The 18,766-nt window shown below is 42.9% G+C and overlaps 1 protein-coding gene and 1 long non-coding RNA gene across 8 annotated transcripts; both read right to left on the bottom strand.

Annotated features, from left to right (window-relative positions):
• Positions 1-109: 109 nt before the first annotated feature.
• On the bottom strand, positions 110-17,371 carry LOC127613485 (uncharacterized). 7 transcript variants are annotated; one of them, XM_052084530.1, is made up of 9 exons: positions 17,130-17,371; positions 8,468-9,773; positions 5,588-7,258; positions 5,028-5,117; positions 4,638-4,721; positions 4,218-4,382; positions 3,900-4,070; positions 3,683-3,774; positions 110-2,106 (listed from the first exon to the last, which is right to left on the bottom strand). In XM_052084530.1, exons 1-9 carry the CDS (start codon positions 17,330-17,332, stop codon positions 1,884-1,886), a joined length of 4,005 nt encoding a protein of 1,334 aa, XP_051940490.1. In that variant the 5' UTR covers positions 17,333-17,371; the 3' UTR covers positions 110-1,883. The 7 variants fall into 7 exon arrangements, with proteins under 7 accessions (XP_051940490.1, XP_051940492.1, XP_051940488.1 ...); XM_052084532.1 differs by lacking the exon at positions 5,588-7,258 and having other exon boundaries at positions 17,130-17,369; XM_052084528.1 differs by lacking the exon at positions 5,028-5,117 and having other exon boundaries at positions 17,130-17,368.
• Positions 9,839-16,535, bottom strand: LOC127613497 (uncharacterized). The gene is made up of 4 exons (XR_007966209.1): positions 16,353-16,535; positions 12,332-12,476; positions 11,360-11,554; positions 9,839-10,210 (listed from the first exon to the last, which is right to left on the bottom strand). It is a non-coding gene; the product is annotated as an uncharacterized LOC127613497 (long non-coding RNA).
• Positions 17,372-18,766: the final 1,395 nt, after the last annotated feature.

Here is an 18,766-nt window from a genome sequence, read left to right as displayed (position 1 = left end):
AAAGTGACATGTAGTAATGTGACACGGACTTGTATTGGAATCGTGTTTGTCGTAGTGGAGCAGCAAGCAAGAGGAAATCGAAAAGATGAGCACCAAAAGACATGTACAGTACGTTGTAGACTTTTATTCTTTATCAGCCATAAACACACTGCAGCCATTTTATTTTTATCTTTTTTGAGATTTGAACAGCAATACATGCCCCTATAGATGTTTATACATATGCATCATATGAGTATATAACTGTCTGCATCACAGAAACAAAGGAGGTGCTGATTTATATTTATTTATATTTTCAAATTTAATGTACGGTATACCTGTCACAGTGATCTTCCCCAAGTTTTTTTTTTCCCTTCTCAAAAGTAAATAGTAAAGTGAAAAAAATATATATGTTTGAGTTCCATACAGTAGCGATACTCTAAGGAGTGGGAATAACGGTTGATTGAAGCTCTCAAACCTTCTTGGTAATTTGAAGTACTATGCATTTGTCCTGCTCAAGAATTAGACAAAAAGTTCGACTTGACTGTCACGCAGCAGGTGCACTAAACGCACGGAGCCGTTCCCTCCTGACATTCACGGGGTGCAAATACAGGTTGTGTCAAATAAATCTCTAGCTATGCTTTGCGTACACCCTACCCTCTCTTTGTCACGCCCAAAAAAAAGAACTTTTTTCGCACAATTGTACACTCAACACAGAACGAGCATGTTAATAAATAAATAAATACATCAGAACCGACATCACTTTACAACAGCGACGTGCGCTATTCTTTTCCAATAAATAGCTTTTGTCTCTGGCAAAAAAAAAAAAAAAAAAAAAAAGACAACACTTTATGCTGTCAGAATTCAGATGTGCGATGGGAATCCAATGGAGACACTGATGATACAAAAGGCTCATTAAACGACCTTTTTACCTCCTTTTCTTAGATTTTTTTTAAATCTACAAAATGCTACACAAAACAACCCTTTAAAAGAAGACGTAAAATGTGCTTGAAAAAAAAAAATCTAAAATCAACCAGAAGCCAAAGCGATCATGCATGGACCAACAACATAGTAGACCAACAGCACAGTGAAACTTCCTCACACACTCACCCTTCACTCCAAAAAAAGCCGTGATCAATAATTTAGTGCCAACAAAAGTCTGCTTGAATAAAACAAAAGGATTAGACGCGTGGGGGGGGGGGGGGGTGGTGAGGGTTGGGGTGTTGCTAAATGGACAGAACCACTACAAAGCCGAGATCATAATGTTGATTAGTCATGCCTGTCCTACTTCACATGATTGATTAATCATTCCTAGGCTACAGATGTCAGTATAATCTAGATTAGGTTAGATACTATCAGAATGCCCGAAAGACATATTACACATAGACTACACGAAAACACAACAGCAGCAGCGGTAGTAGTTAAATAAATACACGTTTAATCTGACTCTAGCATCGTGCCTTTTCCAAGCCGAGATGATCTCACTAAATCTGGTGGTGAGATGTGTAGTTTGAATCTTTTTTTTTTTTTTTTTTTAGTTCAAGCACCCATTCAGGAGTCTTTTTTGGGGTGAAGTCTTCAGTGTGGGCTAGAATTGATTAGCATGTCTTGTTTTTCAGATATTTTTTTTGTTGCTCTACCACATAATAAAGACGAAAACATGTTGACACAAAACCTAAAATTGATCAGAAAAGATATTCTTTGGTCACAAAAAAAGGCAAAAGTAAAACCACCAAACCCAACAATGTCAGAACAAAGAAACGAATGAATATGTAACATCGCCGAGGGAGGGAAACTGAAAATAATTTCAAATCTTTCAGGGGTCGAATGGGAAGACTGTGGTAGCTTTGAGGTGCATGCTGGGATTGCATGTGGCAAATGCATAGGATAGTTCGTGGAGCAAAGTGTTACACATTCTTTGACTGTTTCGCTTCCTCATCGTCATCGTCGTCGTCATGGTCCTCCTGGTGTTCATAGTAGTGGTGAAATAACTGGTGCAGATGCTGCTGGAGTTCGTGTGATTTGGAACCTTTTGTGGGACCATCCGTTTGTTCAAGAAGGACCTGTTTGCGCTGCCCACCTCCCTGCACCACTGTCCGTCTGAGAGTCTGACCTTTACGCATGTGGGCCCTGTACACAGAAAAGACACAAAAGAGGGAAAAACATTTAAATTGCATCACCCAAGAAATTGTGGGAGAATGCTGGCATCAAGAAAAGAAACAAGTGAGAACTGGAAGCCTGGTTACTGCATCACAGCACAGCATACTGTAGCAAGCCTTCCACAACATGCAAAGATAGTGTATGGATGACATGAAAGCGCTCTGACTGGCCACCAAGTATAAGTGCTATGCTAATGTCTGTGAGGGCCCCTATCCTGCATCAATCAGGTGTGTTGGAGGAAGGGAAACTTCTAAAACCTGCAGGACGGTGGCCCTCCAGGACGCCTGCTCTAGTCCATATTTAATATGTTCAAATGGTTTGGCAAGGATGCTAGCTAAGCTGCTGTCAGGCTGCTGAACAAACATGCGTGAAAACCTGTAACCATTATAAATAGCACAGCCACCTTATGTATGCATAAGATGCATATATGCAACTTATATTTATACTGTGGACGGTTTTCTGAAACATTTATTTATTTTGTGCATGCAACACTTTTTAAATTTCCCCAATGTGGGACAAATGAAGGTTATCTTATCTTAAGTGTGACATTAAAGGGGCTGTATTGAGGCGTCAATCTCACCTCAAGGCATGCTGTTTGGCTATACGAAATGAGATTTTGAAAACAATACATTGTCACCCCCCCCAACCCCCCAACAAAAACACACTCTGTATGGACGTGTGAGTGTGAGCGCGGATGTTTTGTTCGTCTCTGTGAGCCCAGTGATCGGTTGGCAACCAGTTCAGGGTTTCCCCCACCTACTGCCCGAAGACAGCTGGGATAGGCTGCGGCACGCCACGCGACCCTTGTGAGGATAAAGCGGATTAGAAAATGGATGGAGTCTGGAAAAGGTTACAAAACCATTCGTGAAACCATTTGATTGTGATTTATGGAACCATGAATTCAACTCTTGACCAGAAAATCCTGAGGGATTCACATCAGTTTGTGACCTCAATCTGAAGTACACTTGCAGCAGGACAGCGATCTGAAACACACCAATAAGAAAACTTCGGAATGACTTGGAAACCCCCCCCACCCCCCAAACAAAACTAAATGGAGGTTCTGGAGTGGCCCTGTCGAAGTCTGGACTTAATTAAATTCTATGGTATTACCTTAAAAAGGCCATGCTCGAAAATCCTCCAGTGTTGCGAAATGAAAGCAATTCTGCAATGAATAATGAGCCAAAAATCTCCAGAGAGATATGAAAGATCAATCGAAAATGCTTCATTTTAGTTGTTGCTGCTGAGGGTGGTCCAACCAGCTATTAGGTTAAAGCGGCAGGGATTTTTGAATGGCAATTTTTGTCCTTCATAAATAAATTGGTTTTTAAAAAAACATTGCTTATTTGGATTATCATTTTGTCTGGGATGTCACGCTTTTGCTGCCGGAGAATAAAACAGCTTCTTACACCCCTCTTCAGATCAACACAGAATTGTTAGTACCGGTAATCAAGCCACAACACAGCAATCACTACAAACAATACCGAGCAAGTCTGAAAAGGAGCATACGCAAATAAAACCAAACACATGCACTCCAGCTCCCACACACCTCCTGACCACAGTTCCGTCATCTTTGACAGTCTCACTTTCAACCACATAGGGGAGCTCTTCTCTGGTTAAACCACCAATATAACCGAGCGCCTGGTGGCATCGAAGGGAGCAACAAATCAGTGACGGTAATGCAACTGAATTTAATTGATAATTTGTTCAATGGCAGTTTGTTGAAAAGAAATGTGACACGAGTGTGTGTGTGTGTGTGGACAAACCTGGTTAAAGTCCTCCTGGGCTGAGGGGAGGTCAGAAGCCAAAGACAAGTCCCCTTTGTGTGTCACTGTTCTTTTACCCTCTACCACAGTGGTTCTTTCTGCTAGACTGACTTTACGCACCTCAGCAGTTGCTTGTGATGCTGAGAAACCCTCACTTTCAGCAAATGTAACCTAGGCAACAAAACAAAAAGGCAATTCAATGACTCTAATGATATTGTTCGATTATTGTTCATAGAATTTGGCCTACATTACCGATTTGAACTTCACTGACTAATTTAGGGCCATGTCGCACAGCCCTAACAGAGTGCACACACGTACCTCTGTATGGTCTCCCTCGCTCTTTAGAACAGTGCGCTTCACCACTTTGGAGTAACCATCTCCCTCGGCAACACTTATGGATCTCTGAGGGGATCCCTCTATCAAGACCTCCTCCCGCTCCGCACCATCAGAAGAAACACACTTGCGAATAATCTTTCGAGTAACCTGAGAACGGTCAAAAATTCACCTTGGAGTCAGAGGGCAATATTGGCAAGTAGCAGTGACAATTTTATGGATCAATGCTCAATGATTCCCCTAAATTCACATGCACAAAACATATGCAAAGTCATGAAATGTATGTATCTGCAACTCGATAGGTGTGAAAAGGGCATTAAAACAACACTTGCGGCAGCCTAAGATTTCTACGCTGCACTCTGTCATTTTCGATTTGCCAAGTCTTTACAGATAATCCTCCTGTACCTTTCTGACAACAATGTGGCCATTTTCATCTTTGTAATTTTCTTCTGTCGTAGTCTGCATAGGAACGTCGGGCATTTCGTCAGCCTGTAAAAGGAAAAAAAAAAAGATTTCCAGAATGAAACTTTAATATGAGGATTGTGAAATTTAAAGGCATGTCAATGACAGGAAACAAACATTCAAGTTGCATTCTCAAGGGAAAAATATGCGTGCAAATGAAGAAATATGTAGTGATAAACACAATCTCACACTTTATAACCCATATTTTATCCACCTTGATTAGTCTAAAATTGTTAGACTGACAATTCCAAGTTGACACAGAAAACCTAGTGTGGTTAAAATCACACCCTCCATGCTCCATCCATCCACCGTCAATCATGTTGGGGTGGATACCTGAATGACAACTCTCCTTCGCACAATTCTGGTACTCAAAAATTCATCATCAGAACTTTCAGACATTGAGCCAATCTCTGCGCTGATCTCCTGACCAAGTAGAACAAAATCCATTACGATTAAATCAAAGAACACATCCAAAGGAAATACAAATTGGGAAGCAAGGCAAGCAAGAAACAAAGTGGTATGGTGCACTTTCCAGAGATTTGTTATATTTCATACCCTGGAATGTACAACATGACAGTTTGTTAGGCTGACAAAAATAATAATAAAACAAAACAAAATCATAATAATAATGATAAATACATAACATGCTTTGAGTTTGCTTCATGAACTGACAGGAGTTTATGAAAGCTGTGGCTTTGCTCAAATGGTGAGAATGATACATGCAAAGTTCGGACTGGTTCAATGAGAAATCCCAAATAAAACGATGGGTTGTGAAGATTTCGTCCATGTGAAGGTTAGCAGTCATTCCTTTATGAAGTAAATGTAACAGTTAGTTAAACTCAGCCTTGAGAAAAGTTTGCAAGGCCACGACGCTCCACTAAATCTGGCCTTACCCTTGTCAGGGAATTTGTATCATCGTATGCTGTCATTTTGGAGCTGGGCAGTTCACACAAGGTAAATTCTTCAGTAGATGCCTCTGAATGGGATGAGAGATCTGCACTCACGCGTGGTAAACCTTCTTGAACAACAGAAGCATCCTCAAAATCTTCACTTCCAGAGGAGAGCAAAACTGGTCTAGACACAGTTTCTTTCTCTCCCGGGTAACTGAGGTCATCCCAAAGCAGATGCTTATTTGAGCAAGAAGTTAACTCTGGTTCATTAGGCTCAAAGAAATCTGATGCAGCCTGCCTACAGTCAAAGTAATGCTCCAGATCTGAATATTCAGATGCTGGACCACGTGTACCACTGCAGACAACATCTTGATAGGTAAAGGTGGTAGTGGAGGGAGAGATCGCTGCGGGGATGGTGTGATCCTGATCACAGGTGAATGAAGTCATTGTTGTTTTTGTTTCAACAAAGCTAGGTTGGGAATCAGGTACATTTTCTACTGAAGTGACAGATTGTTCCATGTGTTGCAAATTAGCTTTCGGGTGCACCTCATCTAAGTAATGATCAGGCTGCATTGGATCCTCAAAAATGACTTGTCTTCTGGAGGTAGCCGTTTTCGGATGATGTACACAAGCCACTGGACTAATCTCATTTGAGGAAATCTCAAACTTAGCCGAGGTGGAGCAGGGTATCAGTTCCTCAAAGCTCGACCGTCTCGCAGAAATATCTGCTTCTTGATTCGGCAGATCTGACATTTCTTTGCATAATTCTTGGAGACTCCTCCTTGTTAGTTCTTCTCTTTCACAAGACAGCAAATTTGGTTCTTGTTCTTGACCTTGAACCACATGACTTATCAAATATTCCTCACACACATCACTTGGCAAATTTTCAGGAAGTTGGGGGAAAATAGGTGTACCTACACCTGAGATAAAACTCAGTGAGTGTTTCAAAATGTCATGACCTCTTTGGGAATATTCTGCACTTGACAGGTCCTCCGTGGGTGAGATATTAGTTCTCTCACCAGGGGTTGACTGTGTGATTGTTGGATCAAGTGAGAATTCTTCAGTGGCGACTTGGTCAGATATCGGAAGACGTGTAGGCCACGTGATTGATGCATTTATGTTTTCTTTCTCTCGCTGCAGCCTGACACTGAGATTATCTTTGGGACATCCAACTTCAAGTTGAAGACCATTGCATTCATGAATCCGATCACCTTTAGAGATGCCGTCATGGGGTTGTGATAAAGGCGGGCAAAGGATGTTTGATCTCAACTCTTCATCTTGAGTCATTTTCATCTCTTGTAGATCTGACAACAAATATTCCTGTTGTAGGGATACAGAACCTGGTAGAATTGGTGAAGGGTTGGATGATGTGATAATTTCCTCCTCACCACTATCTTGAGGTGAGTCTTTGGTCATTGAGCTGGATCCTTCACTTTGGGCAAGGAATATTAGACCTTTTTCCATGGTTTTTGTTGAGCCAGTTACAGACGTCAATGAGACCTCAGATTGTGTTTTACTTTGATCAAAAATATCTGCAATGTGTAATGCTACATTTTCAGAGAGTGTGTTTGCATGATAATGCATTGACTGTAAGCTTGTTTCAGAGCACTTGAAATCAGGATCTTTTTGCTCTTTATGCTGGGAAAGATTTATCTTGGAAGATGATGTTGACACCTGCAGGAAATGATGGAATGGAAAAAAATGAAAATGATTTGTGATTGGTGAAAAATGAAAGAGCCGACTGAAACATGCATTTTTTTCAAGGCCATTTTTTTCTCTGATGCAAAAATTCACTTATAGCCCACTAGCATTTTCTGGAGATCAGTGGTATTTTATAACTGTTACTAACATAAAAACATACCTGTGTACAAATCAAACTTATTACATCATTTGATAAGTAAGAGAGAAAATCTCCATTGTCTATTAAGAGTACACTAAATCAGAATGTCATTGGAAGTCCAATGACATTTTGCAGGGGTAGTGTGGGGGGGGGGGCACAAGTGAACTTGTGTCAAAAACCAGATGATGTGTTATGTGAAGGTAGACATGCATCTTTTATGTTTACTGGGAGTCATAGGTTTATGACAGGAGTTCTGTTCCTACGCCGGTGATGTAAGCCGAATATGGACGCAAGTGAGAAAGTGCTGTTGTCCATTAGTAACCTACATTTACATATTTTGAATGTCACAATTACAGTAAGTATTTGTATGAAGGAACACTTATAAGCCATAGACAAAAAACAAAAACAAAAAGAATGACAGGCCTGAACAGAATGGCATGTCCAGGAATGGCTTCTGAAGATGGTACTTTTTTTGGTATGGATCCATTCGGGTAGTTACGACTGAACACTGATTTCTTTGAAATCAAACAGTACCATGTTACGTTCCAAAACGCTTCTTTCTAAGAACTGTGTGGGAGTGGAAGAGTTGGCAATTTTACTTCAACGCTGCACTGCACGCACACCAGCGTAATTACATCATCCCACTTCGTTCTTTGTGTTGTTCATTGCAATGTACTTAAGTTTGCACTTTGTATTTTCGCAATAATTATTTTATAATTGCATTAGAAACCTTAAAATCGGGTATGTCGGGACCATCGTAAACCAAGGACCCCCTGTAAATGGCAGATGCTCTGTTATAACTTCAGTGCAGAGAGGACCACATTCACCATCAAAATGCTAAGCACATTATCACATTTACAAAAGCTGGTATTCTACAGTTGAACAGAAATCCCTACGGAACCCAAACAGTGGGGCCATTGTGTGCAATTAGTAAAAGCTTGGGGTAAAAGGCCCATTCCAACAATCGACAGTATACGGCCAAAATTACGAATTATATGAAGCAACACTGCATTCTCTGCATAGCAAGACTTTTGCTGTCTTACCGGCAGAAAGGAACTTTTGTCCATTCTCAGTGACTCGCTTGGCATGTCTTTAAAAAACTCATCGTGGCTGTATGTCATCATGAATGGGGAAAGAGTGTCTGTTCCTTTATGCTCATTCAAAAGTGGTCTCTGTTCCATTGTTTCATTCCTTGTTTGAGATTGTTTGCTGAAGGCCTCCGTGACAATGCCAGTGTCACAAATATCCATGTTGTCTTTCACAGATGGCATGTAACTCAACTCTGGCTGGCTATTATTGACAGTTCTGGCATCATTCAGTCGAGGCTTGATGCTGTTTATATTTTTGAAATGAGTAGATTCTTGAATACATTTCTCCTCCCCAAAAGCTGTTAGACATTCAACATTGCTTTGCTCAGAAGTCTTTTCAAAGCCTTCATCAGTTACACTGAACCTGACTGTGTTGCAGACATGTTTCCCCCTGTAGACTGGATCATATATGTGTGCTGTTAATCTCCTGCGGAATGGCTCGTATAGAAGTCTTTGGTCTTTGTTAACACTTTCATAGATGAGACATTGTTCAGATTTTTTGTGTTTTAAACATTTTACTGAATCAAAAGTTACATGGGTGGATGGTATTAAATTACAGTCACTAAATGCCTGGATGGCCATGTTTTGATGAGGTACACTGTCAAAGACAACAAATTTAGGTGAATCTGGTTTGATGTCATCATGACATGGACCGAAGCACTTTTGATCCAATCCAGATGCATCAGGTGAAACCGATATCGATTTTGACAACTGATTACATTGAAATGCATCACGTATGTGGACAAAATTATGTGATTGTGAAAATGATTCATAAAATGTACATTCCTGAGAAGAGTGGGACGAACATTTGGGTGAAAAATATGGGAGGAGAGTACATTCTGCAGAATATTTTGGAGGAGTGAATTTGTCAGTGAGAGCAATCTCATGTGACCGTTTGAGAGCAAAACAGGAAGAGACTGTTTGTGGTTCTTGGAAAGACTTTTGTTCTGCGTGAAATTTTAAAAGCATTTCGAAAGAGGAACTTTTTCCCTTATAGAGGGGATCAAACAAAGTTGAAATAAATGTTTTATAATGATGGAGGTAATAAAATACTGGAGGCAAGAATGACAAATCTGCAAGTGGAAAAGGGCTTGCATGAGACTGACGGCCTGTATTTAAATTTGCTGAAAAACGATTTTCTGATGGCACTAAGTCTGGCGATTCTGGCCTGCTGTCATTAAAGAGATCCTTGATACTAACATCTGAAAAATCAACCTCAGACAATGATGACTGAGGAGAAACTGGCCTATCTTCAGAATAACTTAAGTAATAATTACAATGTTGTCTGTTGTTTTGAACAGACATCATCTCTGGACTTAAGGAACATTTCTCAACTGATGCTGCAGAATCTGGGGAGGAAGCTCGATTGTCCAACAGCCAATCCCACAGCAGTGACGTGTCTAGATCTGAAGAAACAGAATCTGGAGACAACGCCCTGCTGCTAAATAAGAGATCGAGCTCCATGTCTGATGAAACAGATTGTGGCGATAGTGGTCTGGTCTCATCAAAAAGGTTAGGGAGACCCCAATCATGACCTTCCCAATCTGAAACACTCGATTGCGGTGAGTACGACCGTTGCTTGAAGCATTGGTCATAATTCTCAATTTGGGCAATGTCAAAATGAGGAACAGGTGAGTCAGGAGAAAGAGCCCTGAGTTCACAGTAAGACGCGATAGACTCTGGTGAACATGGTCTCACCTCCAAAGCCATTTCAGCTTGTGACTCATCAAAGGAATCAGACAGTACTAAAATAGGTCCAGACTCTGAAGCCGTGACTTTAGGCATGGCATCGGCTGGTCTTTCATGAGTAAAGCCACGGACAACGTCTGCATATGTAGAAGGTCGTGCACATGACGGAGGTGGAACTGCAATTACTGAGACCTCAGTTTCTGTTCTAAAATGCTCTGACGATACTGAATCAGGTGATTCTGGCCTTCTGTCATTAAAAAGATCCTTGATACTAAGTTCTGAATAATCAACCTCAGTCAATGTTGACTGGGGAGAAACTGGCCTATTTGCAGAATACCTTAAGTAATAATTACAATGTTGTCTGTTGTTTTGAACAGACATCGTGTCCGGAATTAAGGAACATTTCTCAACTGATGCTGCAGAATCTGGGGAGGATGCTCTAATGTCCAATAGCCAATCCCGCAGCAGTGACGTGTCTAGATCTGAAGAAACTGAATCTGGAGACAACGCCCTGCTGCTAGATAAGAGATCGAGCTCCATGTCTGATGAAACAGATTGTGGCGATAGTGGTCTGGTCTCATCAAAAAGGTTAGTGAGACCCCAATCATGACCGTCCCAATCTGAAACACTCGATTGCGGTGTATACGACCATTGCTTGAAGCATTGGCCATAATTCTCAATTCTGGCTATGTCAAAATGAGGAACAGGCGAGTCAGGAGAAAGAGCCCTGAGTTCACAGTAAGACGCGATAGACTCTGGTGAACATGGTCTCACCTCCAAAGCCATTGGAGACGGAGGTGCTGTGACTTCACAGTGAGATGCTCTAAAGTCCAACAGCCAATCCCGCAGGAGTAACGTGTCTAGATCTGAAGAAACAGAATCTGGAGACAACGCCCTGCTGCTAGATAAGAGATCGAGCTCCATGTCTGATGAAACAGATTGTGGTGATAGTGGTCTGGTCTCATCAAAAAGGTTAGGGAGACTCCAATCATGACCTTCCCAATCTGAAACACTCGATTGCGGTGAGTACGACCGTTGCTTGAAGCATTGGTCATAATTCTCAATTTGGGCAATGTCAAAATGAGGAACAGGCGAGTCAGGAGAAAGAGCCCTGACTTCACAGTGAGACGCTATAGACTCTGGTGAACATGGTCTCACCTCCAAGGCCATTTCAGCTGTGGTGGAGTCAGGCAACTCATCAAAGGAATCAGACAGTACTAAAATAGGTCCAGACTCTGAAGCCGTGACTTTAGGCATGGCATCGGCTGGTCTTTCATGAGTAAAGCCACGGACAACGTCTGCATATGTAAAAGGTCGTGCACATGACGGAGGTGGAACTGCAATTACAGAGACCTCAGTTTCTGTTCTGAAATACTCTGACGCTACCGAAACTGGCGATTCTGGCCTGCTCTCATTCAGGAGATCCTTGATACTAAATTCTGAATAATCCACCTCATACAATGTTGAAAGAGGAGAAACTGGCCTATCTTCAGAATACCTTAAGTAATAATTACAATGTTGTCTGTTGTTTTGAACATACATCGTGTCCGGACTGAAGGAACATTTCTCAACTGATGCTGCAGAATCTGGGGAGGAAGCTCGAAAGTCCAACAGCCAATCCCCCAGCAGTGACGTGTCTAGATCTGAAGAAACAGAATCTGGAGACAGCGCCCTGCTGCTAAATAAGAGATCGAGCTCCATGTCTGATGAAACAGATTGTGGCGATAGTGGTCTGGTCTCATCAAAAAGGTTAGGGAGACCCCAATCATGACCTTCCCAATCTGAAACACTCGATTGCGGTGAGTACGACCGTTGCTTGAAGCATTGGTCATAATTCTCAATTTGGGCAATGTCAAAATGAGGAACAGGCGAGTCAGGAGAAAGAGCCCTGACTTCACAGTGAGACGCTATAGACTCTGGTGAACATGGTCTCACCTCCAAGGCCATTTCAGCTGTGGTGGAGTCAGGCAACTCATCAAAGGAATCAGACAGTACTAAAATAGGTCCAGACTCTGAAGCCGTGACTTTAGGCATGGCATCGGCTGGTCTTTCATGAGTAAAGCCACGGACAACGTCTGCATATGTAAAAGGTCGTGCACATGACGGAGGTGCAACTGCAATTACAGAGACCTCAGTTTCTGTTCTGAAATACTCTGACGCTACCGAAACTGGCGATTCTGGCCTGCTCTCATTCAGGAGATCCTTGATACTAAATTCTGAATAATCAACCTCATACAATGTTGAAAGAGGAGAAACTGGCCTATCTTCAGAATACCTGAAGTAATAATTACAATGTTGTCTGTTGTTTTGAACATACATCGTGTCCGGACTGAAGGAACATTTCTCAACTGATGCTGCAGAATCTGGGGAGGAAGCTCGAAAGTCCAACAGCCAATCCGGCAGCAGTGACGTGTCTAGATCTGAAGAAACAGAATCTGGAGACAGCGCCCTGCTGCTAAATAAGAGATCGAGCTCCATGTCTGATGAAACAGATTGTGGCGATAGTGGTCTGGTCTCATCGAAAAGGTTAGGGAGACCCCAATCATGACCTTCCCAATCTGAAACAAACGATTGCGGTGAGTACGACCGTTGCTTGAAGCATTGGTCATAATTCTCAATTTGGGCAATGTCAAAATGAGGAACAGGCGAGTCAGGAGAAAGAGCCCTGACTTCACCGTGAGACGCTATAGACTCTGGTGAACATGGTCTCACCTCCAAAGCCATTTCAACTGTGGTGGAGTCAGGCAACTCATCAAAGGAATCAGACAGTACTAAAATAGGTCCAGACTCTGAAGCCGTGACTTTAGGCATGGCATCGGCTGGTCTTTCATGAGTAAAGCCACGGACAACGTCTGCATATGTAAAAGGTCGTGCACATGACGGAGGTGGAACTGCAATTACAGAGACCTCAGTTTCTGTTCTAAAATGCTCTGACGATACTGAATCTGGCGATTCTGGCCTGCTGTCATTAAAAAGATCCTTGATACTAAGTTCTGAATAATCAACCTCAGACAATGTAGACTGATGAGAAACTGGCCGATCTTCAGAATACCGTAAGTAAAAATTACAATGTTGCCTATTGTTTTGAACAGACATCATCTCTGGACTGAAGGAACATTTCTCAACTGATGCTGCAGAATCCGGGGACGATGCTCTAAAGTCCAACAGCCAGTCCCACAGCAGTGACGTGTCTAGATCTGAAGAAATAGATTCTGGAGACAGAGCCCTGCTGCTAAATAAGTGATCTAGCTCCATGTCTGATGAAACAGATTGTGGCGATAGTGGTCTGGTCTCATCAAAAAGGTTAGGGAGACCCCAATCATGACCTTCCCAATCTGAAACACTCGATTGCGGTGAGTACGACCGTTGCTTGAAGCATTGGTCATAATTCTCAATTTGGGCAATGTCAAAATGAGGAACAGGCGAGTCAGGAGAAAGAGCCCTGACTTCACAGTGAGACGCTATAGACTCTGGTGAACATGGTCTCACCTCCAAGGCCATTTCAACTGTGGTGGAGTCAGGCAACTCATCAAAGGAATCAGACAGTACTAAAATAAGTCCAGACTCTGAAGCCGTGACTTTAGGAATGGCATCGGCTGGTCTTTCATGAGTAAAGCCACGGACAACGTCTGCATATGTAAAAGGTCGTGCACATGACAGAGGTGGAACTGCAATTACAGAGACCTCAGTTTCTGTTCTAAAATGCTCTGACGATACTGAATCTGGCGATTCTGGCCTGCTCTCATTCGAGAGATCCTTGATACTAAGTTCTGAATAATCCACCTCAGACAATGTTGAAAGAGGAGAAAGTGGCCTATCTTCAGAATACCTTAAGTAATAATTACAATGTTGTCTGTTGTTTTGAACATACATCGTGTCCGGACTGAAGGAACATTTCTCAACTGATGCTGCAGAATTTGGGGAGGATGCTCTAAAGTCCAAGAGCCAATCCCGCAGCAGGGACGTGTCTAGATCTGAAGAAACAGAATCTGGAGACAACGCCCTGCTGCTAGATAAGAGATCAAGCTCCATGTCTGATGAAACAGATTGTGGTGATAGTGGTCTGGTCTCATCAAAAAGATTAGGGAGACCCCAATCATGACCTTCCCAATCTGAAACACTCGATTGCGGCGAGTACGACCGTTGCTTGAAGCATTGGTCATAATTCTCAATTTGGGCAATGTCAAAATGAGGAACAGGCGAGTCAGGAGAAAGATCCCTGAGTTCACAGTAAGATGCGATAGACTCTGGTGAACATGGTCTCACCTCCAAAGCCATTGGAGACGGAGGTGCTGTGACTTCACAGTGAGATGCTCTAAAGTCCAACAGCCAATCCCGCAGCAGTGACGTGTCTAGATCTGAAGAAACAGAATCTGGAGACAACGCCCTGCTGCTAGATAAGAGATCGAGCTCCATGTCTGATGAAACAGATTGTGACGATAGTGGTCTGGTCTCATCAAAAAGGTTAGGGAGACCCCAATCATGACCTTCCCAATCTGAAACACTCGATTGCGGTGAGTACGACCGTTGCTTGAAGCATTGGTCATAATTCTCAATTTGGGCAATGTCAAAATGAGGAACAGGCGAGTCAGGAGAAAGAGCCCTGACTTCACAGTGAGACGCTATAGACTCTGGTGAACATGGTCTCACCTCCAAGGCCATTTCAGCTGTGGTGGAGTCAGGCAACTCATCAAAGGAATCAGACAGTACTAAAATAGGTCCAGACTCTGAAGCCGTGACTTTAGGAATGGCATCGGCTAGTCTTTCATGAGTAAAGCCACGGACAACGTCTGCATATGTAAAAGGTCGTGCACATGACGGAGGTGGAACTGCAATTACAGAGACCTCAGTTTCTGTTCTAAAATGCTCTGACGATACTGAATCTGGCGATTCTGGCCTGCTCTCATTCGAGAGATCCTTGATACTAAGTTCTGAATAATCCACCTCAGAAAATGTTGAAAGAGGAGAAAGTGGCCTATCTTCAGAATACCTTAAGTAATAATTACAATGTTGTCTGTTGTTTTGAACATACATCGTGTCCGGACTGAAGGAACATTTCTCAACTGATGCTGCAGAATTTGGGGAGGATGCTCTAAAGTCCAAGAGCCAATCCCGCAGCAGGGACGTGTCTAGATCTGAAGAAACAGAATCTGGAGACAACGCCCTGCTGCTAGATAAGAGATCGAGCTCCATGTCTGATGAAACAGATTGTGGTGATAGTGGTCTGGTCTCATCAAAAAGATTAGGGAGACCCCAATCATGACCTTCCCAATCTGAAACACTCGATTGCGGTGAGTACGACCGTTGCTTGAAGCATTGGTCATAATTCTCAATTTGGGCAATGTCAAAATGAGGAACAGGCGAGTCAGGAGAAAGAGCCCTGAGTTCACAGTAAGATGCGATAGACTCTGGTGAACATGGTCTCACCTCCAAAGCCATTGGAGACGGAGGTGCTGTGACTTCACAGTGAGATGCTCTAAAGTCCAACAGCCAATCCCGCAGCAGTGACGTGTCTAGATCTGAAGAAACAGAATCTGCAGACAACGCCCTGCTGCTAGATAAGAGATCGAGCTCCATGTCTGATGAAACAGATTGTGACGATAGTGGTCTGGTCTCATCAAAAAGGTTAGGGAGACCCCAATCATGACCTTCCCAATCTGAAACACTCGATTGCGGTGAGTACGACCGTTGCTTGAAGCATTGGTCATAATTCTCAATTTGGGCAATGTCAAAATGAGGAACAGGCGAGTCAGGAGAAAGAGCCCTGACTTCACAGTGAGACGCTATAGACTCTGGTGAACATGGTCTCACCTCCAAGGCCATTTCAGCTGTGGTGGAGTCAGGCAACTCATCAAAGGAATCAGACAGTACTAAAATAGGTCCAGATTCTGAAGCCGTGACTTTAGGCATGGCATCGGCTGGTCTTTCATGAGTAAAGCCACGGACAACGTCTGCATATGTAAAAGGTCGTGCACATGACGGAGGTGGAACTGCAATTACAGAGACCTTAGTTTCTGTTCTAAAATGCTCTGACGATACTGAATCTGGCGATTCTGGCCTGCTCTCATTCAGGAGATCCTTGATACTAAGTTCTGAATAATCCACCTCAGACAATGTTGAAAGAGGAGAAAGTGGCCTATCTTTAGAATACCTTAAGTAATAATTACAATGTTGTCTGTTGTTTTGAACATACATCGTGTCCGGACTGAAGGAACATTTCTCAACTGATGCTGCAGAATTTGGGGAGGATGCTCTAAAGTCCAAGAGCCAATCCCGCAGCAGGGACGTGTCTAGATCTGAAGAAACAGAATCTGGAGACAACGCCCTGCTGCTAGATAAGTGATCGAGCTCCATGTCTGATGAAACAGATTGTGGTGATAGTGGTCTGGTCTCATCAAAAAGGTTAGGGAGACCCCAATCATGACCTTCCCAATCTGAAACACTCGATTGCGGTGAGTACGACCGTTGCTTGAAGCATTGGTCATAATTCTCAATTTGGGCAATGTCAAAATGAGGAACAGGCGAGTCAGGAGAAAGAGCCCTGACTTCACAGTGAGACGCTATAGACTCTGGTGAACATGGTCTCACCTCCAAGGCCATTTCAGCTGTGGTGGAGTCAGGCAACTCATCAAAGGAATCAGACAGTACTAAAATAGGTCCAGATTCTGAAGCCGTGACTTTAATCATGGCATCGGCTGGTCTTTCATGAGTAAAGCCACGGACAACGTCTGCATATGTAAAAGGTCGTGCACATGACGGAGGTGGAACTGCAATTACAGAGACCTTAGTTTCTGTTCTAAAATGCTCTGACGATACTGAATCTGGCGATTCTGGCCTGCTCTCATTCAGGAGATCCTTAATACTAAGTTCTGAATAATCCACCTCAGACAATGTTGAAAGAGGAGAAAGTGGCCTATCTTCAGAATACCTTAAGTAATAATTACAATGTTGTCTGTTGTTTTGAACACACATCGTGTCCGGACTGAAGGAACATTTCTCAACTGATGCTGCAGAATTTGGGGAGGATGCTCTAAAGTCCAAGAGCCAATCCCGCAGCAGGGACGTGTCTAGATCTGAAGAAACAGAATCTGGAGACAACGCCCTGCTGCTAGATAAGAGATCGAGCTCCATGTCTGATGAAACAGATTGTGGTGATAGTGGTCTGGTCTCATCAAAAAGGTTAGGGAGACCCCAATCATGACCTTCCCAATCTGAAACACTCGATTGCGGTGAGTACGACCGTTGCTTGAAGCATTGGTCATAATTCTCAATTTGGGCAATGTCAAAATGAGGAACAGGCGAGTCAGGAGAAAGAGCCCTGACTTCACAGTGAGACGCTATAGACTCTGGTGAACATGGTCTCACCTCCAAGGCCATTTCAGCTGTGGTGGAGTCAGGCAACTCATCAAAGGAATCAGACAGTACTAAAATAGGTCCAGACTCTGAAGCCGTGACTTTAGGCATGGCATCGGCTGGTCTTTCATGAGTAAAGCCACGGACAACGTCTGCATATGTAAAAGGTCGTGCACATGACGGAGGTGGAACTGCAATTATAGAGACCTCAGTTTCTGTTCTAAAATGCTCTGACGATACTGAATCTGGCGATTCTGGCCTGCTGTCATTAAAAAGATCCTTGATACTAAGTTCTGAATAATCAACCTCAGACAATGTAGACTGATGAGAAACTGGCCGATCTTCAGAATACCGTAAGTAAAAATTACAATGTTGCCTATTGTTTTGAACAGACATCATCTCTGGACTGAAGGAACATTTCTCAACTGATGCTGCAGAATCCGGGGACGATGCTCTAAAGTCCAACAGCCAGTCCCACAGCAGTGACGTGTCTAGATCTGAAGAAATAGATTCTGGAGACAGAGCCCTGCTGCTAAATAAGTGATCTAGCTCCATGTCTGATGAAACAGATTGTGGCGATAGTGGTCTGGTCTCATCAAAAAGGTTAGGGAGACCCCAATCATGACCTTCCCAATCTGAAACACTCGATTGCGGTGAGTACGACCGTTGCTTGAAGCATTGGTCATAATTCTCAATTTGGGCAATGTCAAAATGAGGAACAGGCGAGTCAGGAGAAAGAGCCCTGACTTCACAGTGAGACGCTATAGACTCTGGTGAACATGGTCTCACCTCCAAGGCCATTTCAACTGTGGTGGAGTCAGGCAACTCATCAAAGGAATCAGACAGTACTAAAGTAGGTCCAGACTCTGAAGCCGTGACTTTAGGAATGGCATCGGCTGGTCTTTCATGAGTAAAGCCACGGACAACGTCTGCATATGTAAAAGGTCGTGCACATGACGGAGGTGGAACTGCAATTACAGAGACCTCAGTTTCTGTTCTAAAATGCTCTGACGATACTGAATCTGGCGATTCTGGCCTGCTGTCATTAAAAAGATCCTTGATACTAAGTTCTGAATAATCAACCTCAGACAATGTAGACTGATGAGAAACTGGCCGATCTTCAGAATACCGTAAGTAAAAATTACAATGTTGCCTATTGTTTTGAACAGACATCATCTCTGGACTGAAGGAACATTTCTCAACTGATGCTGC

Source organism: Hippocampus zosterae, chromosome 13 (genome assembly GCF_025434085.1).
Source record: "Hippocampus zosterae strain Florida chromosome 13, ASM2543408v3, whole genome shotgun sequence".
Lineage (NCBI taxonomy): Eukaryota > Metazoa > Chordata > Actinopteri > Syngnathiformes > Syngnathidae > Hippocampus > Hippocampus zosterae.
The sequence above is the reverse complement of the archived record's forward strand: the minus strand, read 5'-3'. Positions and strand labels throughout refer to the sequence as shown.